Source organism: Lithobates pipiens, unplaced genomic scaffold (assembly GCF_037356315.1).
Source record: "Lithobates pipiens isolate NorthernLeopardFrog02 unplaced genomic scaffold, aLitPip1_a1.2 Scaffold_8, whole genome shotgun sequence".
In the NCBI taxonomy this organism is placed as follows: domain Eukaryota; kingdom Metazoa; phylum Chordata; class Amphibia; order Anura; family Ranidae; genus Lithobates; species Lithobates pipiens.
Window position 1 is genome coordinate 295,953,593 of NW_027507903.1, and position 16,145 is coordinate 295,969,737.

A 16,145-nucleotide genomic window follows, 5' to 3' on the forward strand; every position below is an offset into this window, starting at 1 on the left:
ACAAATGCAACAGTGCATTTACTTAAAAGTACTTTTTTACCAAACAAATCATGAAAAAAATGTATGTGCAATTGCAATTATACAGCCGCTTGCAAAACGTTGCGGCCAAAACATCTACCTTGTAGAATTTTGTAAAAGTGTGAACAGACGACCAAGTCGCCGCTTTACACACTTGAGCGACAGATGCTTAATGGCGGAAGGCCCAAGACATTCCGATTGCCCTTGTGGAGTGGGCCGTGACCAGAATCTATCTGATCTATCTGATCCACCTGGAAATGGTGGCTGACGAGACCGCCATGCCTTTTTTTCAGACCGGCCACCGAAACAAACAAAGAGTCTGATTTCCGAAAGGGAGAAGTGGCAGACAAATACACCCTTAGAGCCAGAACCACATCCAGGGCATGAAGGGCCACCTCCTTAGGATGTGTCAGCTTAGGACACAGAGATGGTAACACAATGTCTTCAGTGTTGTGGAATGCCGAAACCACCTTCGGCAGAAAAGAAGGTTGCGGACGCAACACCGCCTTATCCTTGTGGATAACCAGATAGGACGACTTGCAAGACAAGGTCGCCAGTTCCAAAACCCTCCTGGCCGATGTAATGGCCACTAGAAAGACCACTTTCTGGGAAAGAGTCAACAGGGGGATCTCTCTGATATTTTCAAATGGCGGTTTTTGAAGCGCTGATAACACCAGGTTCAGATCCCACGGGGGTAACGGTGGATGCACCGGAGGAACTACATTTTGGACCCCTTGAACAAAAGTGCTCACTACAGAGTGAGACGCCAGGGGTCGCTGAAAAAAGACAGCCAAAGCTGATATTTGTCCTTTAAAGTGGTTGTAAACCCTTAAAAACTACTTTGACCTACAGGTAAGCCTAGATTAAGGCTTACCTGTAGGTCCAAGAAATATGCGATGCATAGTATGGAAACGACCCCCCACCCGTGCGTGTTGGCAAACCTTCATGCGATAGCACTTTTGCTCACAGGCTTGCGGTTCGAGGGATGCTTTAGTCCTTCATAGGTTGTCCTGTCGGGGTGGAGACGCTTGATTGAAGCCCCGGCCGGACGAAAAAGCCACTTGTGAGCGGAAAATGAGGGCCCTTGCCTACGGCGTGGCTCCTTGGCCTTCCTGGCCTGTGGGAGTAGTGTACTCTTACCACCTGTGGCATTTTTAATAATGTCATCCAATGAGGCTCCAAAGACCCAGTCGCCAAGGAAGGGAAGATCCGTCAGGGCTTTCTTGGTACCTGGTCAGCAGACCAGCATTTTAGCTGACACTGAAGCCCTGGATAACAGAGGAAGGGTATCCAGGTCTGCCTCACAAATGTACTTCAGGCCTTGCACTAGTTGGTCTGCTAGTTCCACGCAGACAGGAGAAGCCTGTTGCTCTCTCAATTCGTGGTGCAAAAGTTTTGCCCACTCGGTTAGTGTCTGAGACACAAGTGCGGATGCCAGTACTGGTGGTATGATTGACCCCACAACCGTAAACGAGGAATGAGCCACTGCCTCGGCCTTCCTGTCTGTGGGGTCCTTAAATGCAGGAGTCCTCTCTACTGGGATTGTAGTTACTTTGTTTAACCTGGATACTGGTGGGTCCACAACCAGAGGAGACGACCACTTTTTGAGAAGGCTCTCCTCAAAAGGGTAATGCACCGCCATGTATTTGGGGACCGAAAAGGTCTGTTGCGGTCGACCCCATTCCTTGTAAATGAACTTATCAAAATAAGTCAGATACAGGAACACCTTAGGTGAACGGCTGGCTTATGGGACCCAAAAGGGTCCTCTACATCAGCAGAGGGATCTGCTGGCTCCTGAATATTCAGGGTATCACGCACAAAATGGCTGCCGAACTACAGGGAAGCATGCTGCTCCTTGCCCCACCAAAGATGGCTGCCGAGCACTGTATACCATGAGGGACAGTGAAACAAAACAGGCAGATAAATGGCGGTGAACAGCGCTACAGCGATCAACAGACACAGCCTCCAGACACCTCCAGGGAGAGACCTACACACATCCAGGGCACAGCCAGCCAGCGCAGTCCCCCCCCCAGGTGAGAGCCCCTGTCTATGGCACACACACCACTCAGCAGCCCAGGCAGCATCCCCCACAGGAAAGGGGCAGGGAAGAAAGGGACAGGGAGAGAAGAGAGGGAGGTAAGGGACCCCCGAATCGTCCTCCCAGGGAATACCCAGCTACTCAGCCCAACCGAGGAAGGGAGAGCTGTACTTACCAGTCCTGAAGAGCTGGGAGACATTCCTTTACAGACCCACTCTCCGATCAGTACGGGGTGGCTGCTGGCCCGGCACACTGTGACACAGATATCAGTAGCCCGGTCATATGTGTTCCTCGGAGCGTTAACGCTCACCGACTGCCGCTGGAGCTGAGGCATGTCGTGAAAAAAACTGAAGCTGCAAGGCAGGCTGAGGGGTTGTTATCTAAGGGACCGCCCCTTGGCTGGAACTAGAAAGTTCTGGTTTTTATATTACATGTTAACATGTCATGTCTAGTCCTCTCCTAAACGTGGCGTAACAACCCAATGGTCTAAAGAGAGGAGCTGTGTCAGTCGGTGAATATAAGAGAAAAAAAAGTACGTCAATTTTGTTTGGGTACAGCGTTGCAGTACCGTGCAATTGTCAGTTAAAGCGATGCAGCGCCGTCCTGGTCAGGAAGTGGGTAAATTCTTCCAGGGCTGAAGTGGTTAAACAAGCATTTCCCCCTTAAGGTTAGACTTTGGCTTCAGATACCAAGCCAAGATGGTCAGTTTCTGGTTCCTGTCAGCATAATGATGTCATTTGGCCACACCCTTGACACTTTTCCTCATCCAATTATGACTGCTTCAGAAGAAAAGGAAGCCTCTTTATAGGCACAGTTGAAACCATCCCCTTTTTAAGGGAATTTGTGGTTTATACCTACTGTGGATCTGCCAGTGACTCCTCTTAACGTGAAAACTCTCAAACCTTTAGAGGACAAGCCTTAACCTTTGATCTGCCAAAACAAAGCAGAATTGGTTAGGCCCCTTAAAAAGGATCTCTCCCCTGCTGGCGTTGACTCCTGTTGTTGGAACCTCTAAAGTCTTTGCATGGGTCCATACAGGTGCAGTGCAGAGTACTATTAAGGTGCTCCAGACACTGCTACCATATTCAAACCATGTCTGATTAGCTTGGCTTTAAGGAATGTTGTCTCTTTGCAGCTACACCTGACACCATCATCAAGAATTCTATGGAGAAAACATAGGGTTCCAATCTGACATTTGTGTTGGTGCAGGTCGAATTGAGACCGGTGGCTGTTTCGGCTGGTACACAATTAATAAAAACTGTTCTGGTCAATGACACATTTCCACCACATAATTTCAATACCTGTGTGAAAGAGCCCCAAGTGAAAGCCGGTATCTTGATATGGACAGAGAGCTGAAGGAAGAGTCTGCAGGAGCCTGGCATTGCATCCTAGATCCAGTGATCGTGGTGCATTTTCAGAAAAAAAAATACATGTACATTATTTTTTTTCCTGCAAACTTTTGTACATTAATTTATTTTTATTTTTTTGTAAAAGCAGGAGTTAGCCTTTTAAGCAGTGCAACTGAAAATAAAATGGAGTTGAAGACGAGTGAGCCGAAACAAAAAAAAAGTTTTAAGTTGATTTTATTTCTGAACAAAAATCAACAGATCATTGTTTAAAAATACCTTCTTCACATAGAACTGTAAAAATGAGATGTCATGACTGGGGTAGCTCAGCAGGTTTACAAGTTTAAAAACATCTATTTAGTGCTACTGTAGAGTAGTTAGCGTTCAAGTCACTAGAGAATGCTGCAGTTCAGTAGTCACAACATTTCAGGCATACTGAATTTATGTACAGAAGAGTGCAGGCTGATAATGTGTGTAATAAAGTAAAATTCCCATTGAACTTCACAGCTGGATTTCTTACAGGGCTTTATAACTCGTTTATTTTCTCTCCGATGAGGGAAAATCATTCCCCACAAAAATACGTTTTAATATGAACCACTTTTACAGTGTAAAATCCTTCATTACTCACTAATACTTATGAGAAAAAAGGATTTTACTTTGGAGCAATGCCAGGGAAGCGCATCCATGTTCTTTTCAGCAGATTCTTCGTGTTTGCTGCCACTTTTATGCTATATCAGTTATTGTGCATAGAGAATGCCTTTGGAAGGTAATCATTCCCAAAAAACAGGCATGACATCTTCAAGCTAATGAGCATAGGTCCTTGTCATAACTTGAAAGGAGGAAAAACAAAACCAATGTAGCACATAGACAGTTCGAGAGAAGGACGATGTTCAGGCCAAAGGCATATTTCTTCTCTAGTGATGGCAGCAGGCATATGAAGTAACATCTCTCTTTTGTGTCAAGTCCACTCCTTTAGGTTCTGTGCATGTAGGAAACAATGTGGTAGATTGTTAAAATGGTTTACAAGATAACTGAGTTCTATTTTAAATGAAAATCCACTGGAAACTAAAGAGTTTTTACTAAAGACTGCAAGCAGGCACGCTATTATCACAGAAGAGACATGCAAGGTTTAATAAAACACACCTACCAGGTTGCTTTTAGCCCTTGTACACACGGTCGGACATTCTGCCAACCAAATCCGTTGGATTTTGTCCGCACACACACAGTCGGACCAAGTTGTCGGAAAATCCGATCGTTCAGAACGTGATGACGTTATTTCGTTACGACGGGACTACTTTCAGGCTAGTAGCCAATAGCTTTGGTCTAGGAATTTGATCTGAGCATGCGTGGCACTTTGTCCGATCAAAATTCTCTACACATGATCGGAGTATGTCCGATCGCACCAGTTTGTCGGAAAATATTTCCAACAAGTTGGAAAATTGGGTCCGACGGAAACAGTCCGATGCAGACCACACACAGTCGGATTATCCGACAAAATGGTCCGATAGGACACATTCCGTGTACAAGGGCTTAGTCTTCTGCAGTATGTAAACTGGGCTGTGCATACGCAGCTCAGCTTACATCACTAGCAAAGTCTCTGTGTGCTGGGATTACTGACTTCTGCACACGCACACTAGTTACATCATCCCGTGCCAGCTAATGGAGATACCTGGGGAAGAAGGTGCCACCTCAGAACCTGAACTATTAGAGAGGAAGTAAGTACTGCCTTTGTTACGCTTTAAGTTAAAACGAGCTAAATACATTTCAGGCATCTCAAAAGGTGTGCAAAGTCCTACAGTTTAACAGGTTTTCTTTTTTTTTTTTAAATAAAAAGCAGCCAAAGCTGCTAACAGCTGCAGCATGGGACCCTCGTTCTCTGTAAAGAGATCACTGCTTCCCCACAGAGAGCAAGGGTCCCATGCTGCAGCTGTTAGCAGGGAACAGGCCAGGCTGACACATCCAATACTGAGTAGGAACCAAAGCTCTCCAACCGGTGGCTGCACAATTTATAGTTCTGATTCAGCATGAGGGGAGTCAGACCTTTACAACGAGACCGCTGCTACAAAGAGCAAGGCTCCCACTCTGCAGCTGCAGATGGGACAGGATTTTCTACTCAAGTTGTGGCTGCTTTAGAAAAGAAATAAAAAACTATAACCTCGGTTCACACTATGAATTGCATGTGAATCGCACAGGAACCACACCACATTCCTGTGTAATTTGCATGCTATTCAGTGCGGTGCAATTTTAACCCATTCATTTTGAATGGGCTCAAATAGCACATAACAAAGACATGAATGCACTTTTTTGGTGCTGCACCACAGCCGGATCACATGGTCATTTTGTATCATGCGATCCAGTGCAGACAAATGCACTGCATTTGCAGTGTCATTCATTTTGTAGTGACACCCCAGCAGATTGCACTGTAGCAATGGAAACGCGCACGGATCACAGCGGGTCTGTATGAACCTAGGCTAAGACATTGAACACCTTTCCAGCACGCATCCTCAAATCCTGTAGGTTCAGTTGAGCTTTAAAATATGCAAGGACAGAAACATGGGAGCTGCTGGATTATGCCACTCATCACTTTTTTGTCTGTAGAGAACCTAGGGGCAGCGTTTCTCAACCGGAGTGCCAAGGTTTTTTTGTTTTGTTTTTTAAATGGCACAAAAGCTGTACGTCTGCCTGCATCCTACCAACCTATGACATCTTCGGTTGCTAAAGACAAGTCAGGCACCTGCACAGCTTTTGGGATTACCAACAGGAGTAGTGACAGCAGCAGAGAGGAGGAAGAAAGAACCAGGAAGAGGTGTGCTCTCTTCCTCCTGTCTGTATACAGGAGATTATGCAGTATGCTCTCAGATCTGATTGTACAAGGCTTGATTAATTTGCCCTATTCCCTTCCCACATTGCTCCTGTCCTGGCAGCAGAAATTGTGGGTATGGGGCAGTAAACAATATATGTGCTTGGAAGAGTAATTTGGGGGGTGTAGTATATGTTTTGGGAAGGGTAATTTGGGGGGAGGGTAGTATTTGTGTTGGGAAGGGTAATTTGGGGGAAGGGTAGTATTTGTGTTGGGAAGGGTAATTTGGGGGGAGGGTAGTATTTGTGTTGGGAAGGGTAATTTGGGGGGTAGTATTTGTGTTGGGAAGGGTAATTTGGGGGGTAGTATTTGTGTTGGGAAGGGTAATTTGGGGGGTAGTATTTGTGTTGTGAAGGGTAATTTGGGGAGAGGGTAGTATTTGTGTTGGGAAGGGTAATTGGGGGGGTAGTATTTGTGTTGGGAAGGGCAATTTGGAGGGGTTTCTGCTAGGAAGGAAAATTCACAATGAGGCAAAGTTAACAAGCATTTGTGCTTAGGATAAGATGTGCTAGGAGGGGAGAAGGAACAGAATTTATTCCAGGAGGTGAGACTTGGTGGGAAAGGACTACAGACAACTGAACTCACAAACTACATTTTAGGGCTTGTTCACACCAGCTGCAGTGTGGTAACGCAGGTAACATTGCCTGTTTTCCTGCACAGCACACAAATGTGCTGCGGTTTGCAGACTCACACAAGTGCCAATAATGCTTCTTGCCGCTCCCACCTATCAAATGTGCGTGCGTTCATGCCTGCTAAAATGCATGGTAATGCAGTACCATGGGTTTTGATGTGGCAAAATTTTAAAAATGATATCAGCAACTTTTTTTGTTTCATGCACATATAGCAGCCCATTAAAAAAAAACGTGACGCACTGGAAAGCATGTGTGCTCGGATGACCCTCCTGGTGAAATAGAGCCCCCAGAATGATGTGCCCCAAGACTGTACACAATTCTAAAGGGTGCCTTTACAAAAAAAGTTCAGAAATGCTGACCTAGGTTCATGATATCTTCTACAGGACCTTCACTAAAGCCTTGATTTGTCTACTAAGCTGTGATACTCTGTCTGCCTTACAGGCAAATTATATGGAAAATACTTCAATTTTTAACCTACCTGTATGAACTTGAAAGCTACTGTAGTTCACAAAGTCTTCTGCAACCTTCTGAAACAGTTCATCTGGTTTATAAACACACAAAATACAGTGATAAGAGAAGAGCAGTGTAGGCACAAAGTTTTACTAACTATATACAAATACAGAACTGAAGTGTGTCTGTCCTAAAATGCATAGAAAATGCACAGAAGGCAGCAGATACAAAATAACGTTTGCTGAATGGCAAATCAAAATTAGATTTTTGTAGTCCCCCCCCCCCTTTTAAATAAACTTCAGAATTTTGATGACATAGAACTAAACTTTATAATGTAAAATTATTTCTAATACAGAACTATCACATGATGTATCTGCTGCACATCTCCTTCACAGTACAGTGTGGATGGCCATGTCTATGCTTATGGTAACTAAATCTGAACCCTAGGGATGCATAAACAAACAACTGAAATACATATAAGGGATCTGTTCTACCTGCCGGATTTAGCCTTGTAAATCTTTTATATCAAACAGCACAGCCTGATTCTTGACCAGCACAGTTTGGTCTGCTGACAGTACAGGGAAGAAACTACGGCATGCTGGAGAACCATTTATTCAGCTTACTCCTCCTGCTGGTACAGTGGCAAAAGAAAGTATGTTATACCCTTGGAACTGACTGGTTTTCTGCAGTAATTTGCCATAAAATGTGATTGATCGCCGAAGTCACAATAGGCAAACACGACGTGCTTAATCAATAACACGCAAGTCATTCTAATTTCTCGTGTCTTTATTGAACACACCCATTAAACATTCACAGTGCTGAAAGAAAAAGTAAGCAAACCCTTGGCGATAAAGATGGTCAAACCCCATTTGGCAGCAGTGACTTTGAGCAAGCACTTTCCGTAGTTCTGGATCTAACCTGCACAATGTTCACGTGGAATTTAATTCCTCTTTACAAAACTGCTTCAGCTTGAACACATCTGTGGAATGTCTGTATTCTCATGGGTTAAGGGTGCATTTTCTTTTTCTGAAGCCACTCCGGAGAACCCCCTGTGAGACACCCCCCAGGGTCTACAGTCGTTTGGTGTCTTCTCTACATCTGGTCGTACCACCATCAACCTATCTTCTGGTCCTAGGTCTGGACCCCAAGACCGTGTGAGTCCATCACATTCAGTAAGAGTATTCTACCCACCTCTTTTCTGATATCTTCAGACAAGCTGACATATTGGGCTATACCCGACTTCTGAAGAAGTTCTTATCACACCCTTTGTGCACCAGTCACACTATAGAGGACTTTATTATCATCTGCAATTGTCTACGGACTTTTCCCATGTGATCATTGATTCTCTTATGTGATTACCGATACGTTTTATTTCCTGTGATCACATTCGGTTTTCTTCTCATGGGATTACCTTTTCACTTAATAGAAGCGCTACACTACTTATTGTTTTGGATTTATTTTAATGCTTAGGGTCATTGTCCTGCTGCATCTCTCAACTTCTACTATGCTTCAGCTGGCGGGCAACCACCCTGACATTATCCTGTAGGTTATTTTGGTAAAATTGGGAATTAATTTTCCCCTCGATGATGGCAAGTAGCCCATGTCCTGCTGCAGCAAAGCAAGCCTAAATCATGATGTTCCTCCACTATTCTTCACCATTATGATAAAGTTTTGATGTTGGTATGCTGTGCGTTTTTTGCCCTGATTGAGGATTCTGAGTTGTGCCTTGGAAGTCATCTTGGCTGGGAGCCCACTGCTAGGAAGAGTAGCCACAATACTAAATTGTCACCATGTATAGACAATTGACGACTGATGGATGCCCAAACACTTTAAGATTGCTTTGTATCCCTTTCCAGCCTTATGCAGATGAACCACTCATGATCATATGTCTTCAGAGAGCTCCTTTTTGAAAGGAATGGGTCACATCAGCAGATGCTTCTCATGGACAGCAATCTTAAAATGTCTGAATGTCTTTTAGCAATCAAAATAGCTCTAAACCACACCTTCAAATTCAATTAAAGGAGAATTAAGAAAAGAAAATGCCGCTCCAGGTGAGTGATGGAACCAGGTAGGCTGGGGAATGGACTCCTCCCAGGGGTGCTTGTCTCAGCTCGCCGGCTGTGCAATTTGGATAAAAGGAATGGATGGCTGCACACCGAGGTAGTGATGAATCTCTTTATTCTAAAATCAGTAATATGAATAACACCACAGGACAGGCAAATAGGTACAGGCAGATGCATTATTATTGAATACCGTATATACTCGAGTATAAGCCGAGATTTTCAGCCTCTTTTTTGAGGCTGAAAGTGCCCCCCTCGGCTTATACTCGAGTCATCGCTGTCTGCCCGCTCGATCAACGTGTCGAGCAGACAGACAGCGGCCATTCTATAATTCAAAAGCCGCGCCTCCGGCTCCGCCTTCGCCTGTGATAGGCGGAACACTGAATTTCCCAGCAGCCTGTGTTCCGCCTATCACGGACATCGTATCATCCTCGTACTACGGACGAGGATGATACGATGTCCGTGATAGGCGGAACACAGGCTGCTGGGAAATTCAGTGTTCCGCCTATCACAGGCGAAGGCGGCGGCGCAGCTTTTGAATTTTACAATGGCCGCCGAGGCGCCGACGAAGAGGGCACGGGACGGAGGCAAGGCAAGGCACGGCACGGGACGGGACGGAGGCAAGGCACGGCGGCAAGGCACGGCACGGGACGGAGGCAAGGAGGCAAGGCACGGGACGGAGGCTCGGGACAAAGGCTCGGGACACAGGTAGGCTGGACACACACACACACACACACACACACACACACACACACACACACACACACACACACACACACACGGATGGATACACACACACACAGGGATGGATGGATGGATGGATGGAGACACACACACACAGGGATGGATGGATGGAGACACACACACACAGGGATGGATGGATGGATGGAGACACACACACACAGGGATGGATGGATGGATGGACACACACACACACAGGGATGGATGGACGGACACACAGGGATGGACGGACACACAGGGATGGACGGACACACACACAGGGATGGACAGGCATGTCTCACCCTCGGCTTATACACGAGTCAATAAGTTTGCCAGTTTTTTTGGGGGTAAATTGGGGGCCTCGGCTTATATTCGGGTCGGCCTATACTCGAGTATATACGGTAAGTGCAGCGCCGCTGTGTGAAACGCATCTACCTGTACCTGTTTACCTGTTCTGTGGTGTTATTCATATTACGGATTTTACAATAAAGAGATTCATCACTACCACAGTGTGCAGCCATCCATTCCTTTTATTAGGGCCAAAGCTTTTTTGTGCCTCTGTATTGATAGGGAAGTTGCATATTTTCTAAGCTTCTAATAACTTGGCTATTCTGGTAACTTTTAGCAGACTTGTGTAATTGTAAGCTGACATTATGGACAAGCCAGCCCCCTCTCCTCCAGGAATGTGCCATTTTCCTTAGAGGGTAATATTTTTGCTTACAAGGGGAGTTGGCAGGGGGTGGTTATTTCCTTACATTTATGTTCTATATTACAACAGCCAATAATGTAAGATTTTAGACTCATGTCAGAGCTGCGTTATGCCTGCGTCTGTGGTCACCTATGCTATGCCATGCCATCATGGGCTGTACTCTGTGGCGAAACAGCATCTTTAGTTAAGTACTCTTGTTATATTTTCTTTATCTGTATCTGTCATTACTTTTAATAAATGTTATACTAAGTATTTGTGTGATCTCTCTTTGCACATACCGAAAAAAAATCCTAAAAGAACTTAAACTGTCACATGACTGTGATACAAAACACATATTCAGCCGACAATGATATAAAGACCACCATTGGCTGACATCACTCTAGACTTTAGAGAGATCCCAACTTTAGTATCAGGATCCACCCAGACACCTGACTGTCAGCTGGCACAGCCTTTCAGCGTGCTGCTGAGAGCCTGAGCCAGCCGATCCTACCCCTTCCACAGCCCAGTGATCTAGTGATCACTGTAGGGGCAGAGCAGACAGCCAGTGACTAACAGTCATCAGCTCTCTGCTCTCTAAAAACCAAGAACTGAGCAATCAGCAGTCTTTGATCACACTGTTCTTGGTGTTGAGTCAATGGGGTTCGATGCTGCATCCACCTAGGACGCATCATTTAACCACTTACAGACCGGAAGATTTGGCTGCTTAATGACCAGGCCATTTTTTGCGATACGGCGCTGCGTCGCTTTAACTGTCAATAATGTGGTCGTGCAACGCTGTACCCAAACAAAATTGACGTCCTTTTTTCCCACAGATAGAGCTTTCTTTAAGTGTTATTTGATCACCTGTGCGGTTTTTATTTTTTGTGCTAAAAACAAAAAAAATGTGTCAATTTTGAAAAAACTAAATGTTTTACTTTTTGCTATAATAAATATGCCCAAAAAACAAATTTCTTCCTCAGTTTAGGCCAATATATATTTTTCTACATATTTTTGGTAACAAAAATAAAATAAATCGCAATAAGCATCTATTGATTGGTTTGCGCAAAAGTTATAGCGTCTACAAACTATGGGAAAGATTTATGGCAGTTTTATTATTATTATTTTTTTTACCAGTAATGGTGGTGATCTGCGGTTTTTAGCAGTACTGCGATATGGCGGAAGACAGATCAGACACATTTGAAACATTTTTGGGACCACTGACATTTATACAGCGATCAGTGCTATAAAAATGACTGATTATTGTATAAATGCCACTGGCAGGGAAGGGGTTAACTCTAGGGGGCGATCAAGGGGTTAAATGTGTTCCCTGGTTAGTATTTCTAACTGTATAGGGATGTGACTGACTGGGGGAGGAGACATATCGTTGTTCCTACTTAGTAGGAACAAACAATATGTCTCCTCTCCCCTGACAGAACAGGGATTTGTGTGTTTATACACACAAATCCCTGTTCCTGCTCTTGTGCACACGTTCGCAGGTGGCCAGTGGTGATCATGTTTGCCAGCCACGCGCATCGGGTTCCCCACCGTGCGCCGGCACGCACACCTGCTATGCCCCTTACAGACGTACCCGTATGGCGATCCGCGGGAACAAACCACTTTGCCGACGTATATATCGTGTGAGCCAGTCGGCAAGTGGATAAACTAGGGGCGGGGGGATCAATGGTGGAGAAGGATCTGGGTGTTCAGGTAGATCATAGGATTAATAACATGCAATACCAAGCTGTGGTTTCCAAGGCAAGCAAAATCCTAAAAGTATTGAAAGAGGTGTGCACTGCAGAGAGAGAGAAAAAGAGACACACACATCATTTTGCCCCTGTACAAATCATTAGTAAGACCTCATCTGGAATATGCAGTTCAGTTTTGGCTACCAGTTCACAAAAAAGATAATTGGGGAACTGGAGAAAGTGCAGAGAAGGGCAACCAAACTAATAAAAGGCATGGAGGAGCTCAAGTATGAGGAAAAATTTGAGGAACTGAATTTATTCTCTCATGATAAGAGGAGATAAAGGGGTGTTATGATCAACATATATAAATGCATAAGTGTTCCATATAGTGAACTTGGTGTAGAGTTATTCACTGTAATGTTATCAAAGAGTACAAGGGAGCACTCTTTACGTGTGGAGGAAAAGATTTAATCCCCAAACACGGAAAGCTTTCTACACAGCAAGAGCCCTGAAAATGTGGAATAGACTCCTTCCAGAGCTGGTTCTGGTCAGCTCAGTAGATTGTTTTTTAAAATAAAATCCTGGATTCTTTCCTAAATTCACAAAATCTAAATAAATACTAATATTTATAGGTACAGTTCATTCAGGGAATATCCGATTGCCTCTTGGGGGATCAGCAAGGATTTTCTTTTTTCCCACTGGAGCAAATTCGATCATGCTGTACTACTTTTTTTTTTTTTGCCTTCCTCTGGATCAACCGTGGCTATAGTATTATGTATATGGAGGTTTGCTTTGCTTTTTTTTGCTTTTTGTTTTCTATGTAGGTTGAACTGTATAGTGTTGTGTCTTCTTTCAACTAGACTATGTAAGAATTTAACCCCAGGCGAGTATGTGCATTTGTTTTGAACACCAGATGTGCAAACTACTCATTCCAATTGGCTTTCATTAAAGTAATTAGTCTGTGGGTTCACTTGCTTTTTCCTCCAACACTGTGAATGTTTTATGAGTGTGTTGATGAAAGACAATAAATTAGAATGATTTGTGTGATAGAGTAGTTGAAACAGAACCTAGTAAATGAGTTAAAGGTTCTCTTTGCAAAGAATATACAATCACGTGCAAAGGAAAATTTTAAAAACAGCATTTTTGCTTGCACATGATTGGATGATGGAAGTCAGCAGAGCTTCTGCTCATTTACTAAGTTCTAAAGCAACTGGACTTGCAGAGTGCAACTGAACTTTGCCTTTAGTAAATCAACCCCTCAGTGTTTGTCTATTGTTGTTACTTAGATGAGGAGTTCTGGTAAAGGAAAAAAAAAAACAGTGAAGCCAACAGTAACAGAATATAGTAGTGAATGTTTTAGAGCACTGGTTCTTAACCTTTCTAGGGCCGTAACCCCTTGATAAAATGTTCCCAAGTTGTGGGGACCCCGAACAGTAAAATTATTTTCGTAGTGTGTGTTGTCAGCACCCAAAATAAGACAGGTAATTTGCTCCCCTAACCCATGGACATTTAGCAATCCCTGAGTCCCTTCCCTATATTTTAGGATGTACCAAGCTCTTCTTGTTTTTGTTTTCCCCATCCCTCTCTCTAGCCATCCTTCTTGTTCTTTCTCTTATTCTTTCCCTCCTCTCCCTTCCATGTATTCTCTATTTTTATTCCTTTTCTTACTCCATGGTTCGGGGAATGGGATGAGTGGCACATTCCTGCCACTTCACATTCCTCATCAGTCAGCTGATATCTAGTCACTGCCCCCCACTCATGCTGTGAACTGAATGGGTAAGCAGCCCTGTAGGGTGGCCACGAAAAGGCTGGGAGAGTGGAGTGGGCTTCAGGAACAGTCCAGGATTAGGTGACCCCTGGAAAATCATCATTTGATCCCCAGGTTGAGAACCACTGTTTTAGAGGAAATACTGATAAGATGACTGAAGTTTACCTACAAAAAAATAAAGTAACCAATGTTTGTGGTCTTTTAAAGCCTGTGCTGATAAATGGAACAAGTCTCTCTGCATCACATTACATTTAGTGGAGCGCAGGGTAGACATCAAGTGTCTGTTAGACCCTGGGCTTCTCACTAAAGAGAATCGGTCACCAAAAAATCATCACATAGGGGAAAAAAGAAAAAGTAAAAAAATAAAATAAAATAAAAATAAGTTGAATCCAAGCAGATAAAATCCTGGAACTGACACAAATTTTATTCTCTAGGGCAGTGATAGCGAACCTTGGCACCCCAGATGTTTTGGAACTACATTTCCCATAATGCTCAGGCACTCGGCAGTGTACCTGAGCATCATGGGAAATGTAGTTCCAAAACATCTGGGGTGCCAAGGTTCTCCATCACTGCTCTAGGGTGTCTTCTTACAGAAAATTACTATTTTCAGGCCTAAAATAATTTTTTAAGCATGTGTGAAAAAAATGTAAACGTGGCTCTGGCAGCAAAAGGGTTAAGCCATGCCCAATATTCAGCACAATTCAAAACATGCCCATTTTATCATTTACAGCTCAGGAAGTCTAACTTATAGTCTTACAAACAGGCTCTCTGCTTTCAGAAAACCCCTCTGCTCCCATATGTGTATTTTATCTATATATTTACCTGTTCAAATGTCTGTATATATTTTACATGAATTCATAATTGCATTTTACTGGCTTTTCTTTGAATCTACCCAGAATACTAATTTAATTACTCAGCTTTGACCCAAACCAAGAGGTAAAAGGACACCTGTCATGACAAAAACATGGAGGCTACTGTTCCTGACCTCTCCAAAATTGCTAGCTGCCTTGCTATCAAACAGACACTTTGGTTTTCTGACCCAAAGTCTACAAACTAGAGAGAGTACCCCAAATTGTCCTGGACTTAGTACTTGCTACAGATTAGGGACACCTAGGGGTCAGCATAAAAGCTCAAAATTCCTATCATAACAGGTTAACTTGAAGTCTTTTAGAAAATGGCAAGATATTTCCCCTTCACACAATGTAGTATTGTTTTCTAAAAGTCTTAGAACTGCTCTAGTTCCATAGTTTATATCAACGATGCTCATTGTCTCCTTACAACACAAAATTCTAATGTCCCTTATTAGTTTAACTACTACTTTATAGCTGATCAGCATTTCCTTCACATAACAGGAAGAGTGGTTAGTTAGTGCCAACCTCTGTGAGCTTTGACCTCCTCACATAGTCTTAACATGTTTATCTGCATATTTTGTGAAGCCAAGTGAACAGAGGAAAGAGTGGGAGAAACAAATCCCAGACTGCTACTACATCCTCAATCATTTCAAAATGTATAACATAGCGATACTTCTTGTTATCTAGTATTTCTAGTATACCTTTTAGCCCTTTTTGTTGCCACTGATGTAAGGCATATATGGTGGCACAGAACAGGGTGCAGGCAGCCAGGTCAGTATGCCTTACCCACTCTGCTTTGAGCTCAGGGTTGACCATTAACTTAAATCTGAATGGTCTTCCTGACTGTCCTAATTAAATGAATAGCTATGATAAGCAGCTGACAAGCTGCTAATCGTGGCAACTCATTCAAACAAATCATTAAACCCTTCTGCTGTTGAGACTTGCCACTGTTCAGAGCCCTGATATTCCACTAAACTTAAGCCTCCACCTTTGCCCTGCTAGTAGAGAATTTTTTTTTTTACAAAGAAC

The 16,145-nt window shown here is 43.6% G+C and overlaps 1 protein-coding gene across 2 annotated transcripts in view; it reads right to left on the bottom strand.

The window, feature by feature from the left end:
* Positions 1-3,622: 3,622 nt before the first annotated feature.
* The window catches only part of RAB24 (RAB24, member RAS oncogene family), a 59,595-nt gene continuing 47,072 nt past the window's right edge, over positions 3,623-16,145 (bottom strand). The window contains exons 8-9 of one of the 2 annotated variants that reach the window (XM_077472505.1): positions 7,373-7,435; positions 3,623-4,381 (exon numbers count right to left, since the gene is read on the bottom strand). In XM_077472505.1, the coding sequence (XP_077328631.1) occupies positions 4,317-4,381; positions 7,373-7,435 (128 nt within the window). In that variant the 3' untranslated portion in view covers positions 3,623-4,316. The remainder of the gene's footprint in view (positions 4,382-7,372; positions 7,436-16,145) is intronic. The other variant, XM_077472506.1, reaches the window with a different exon arrangement.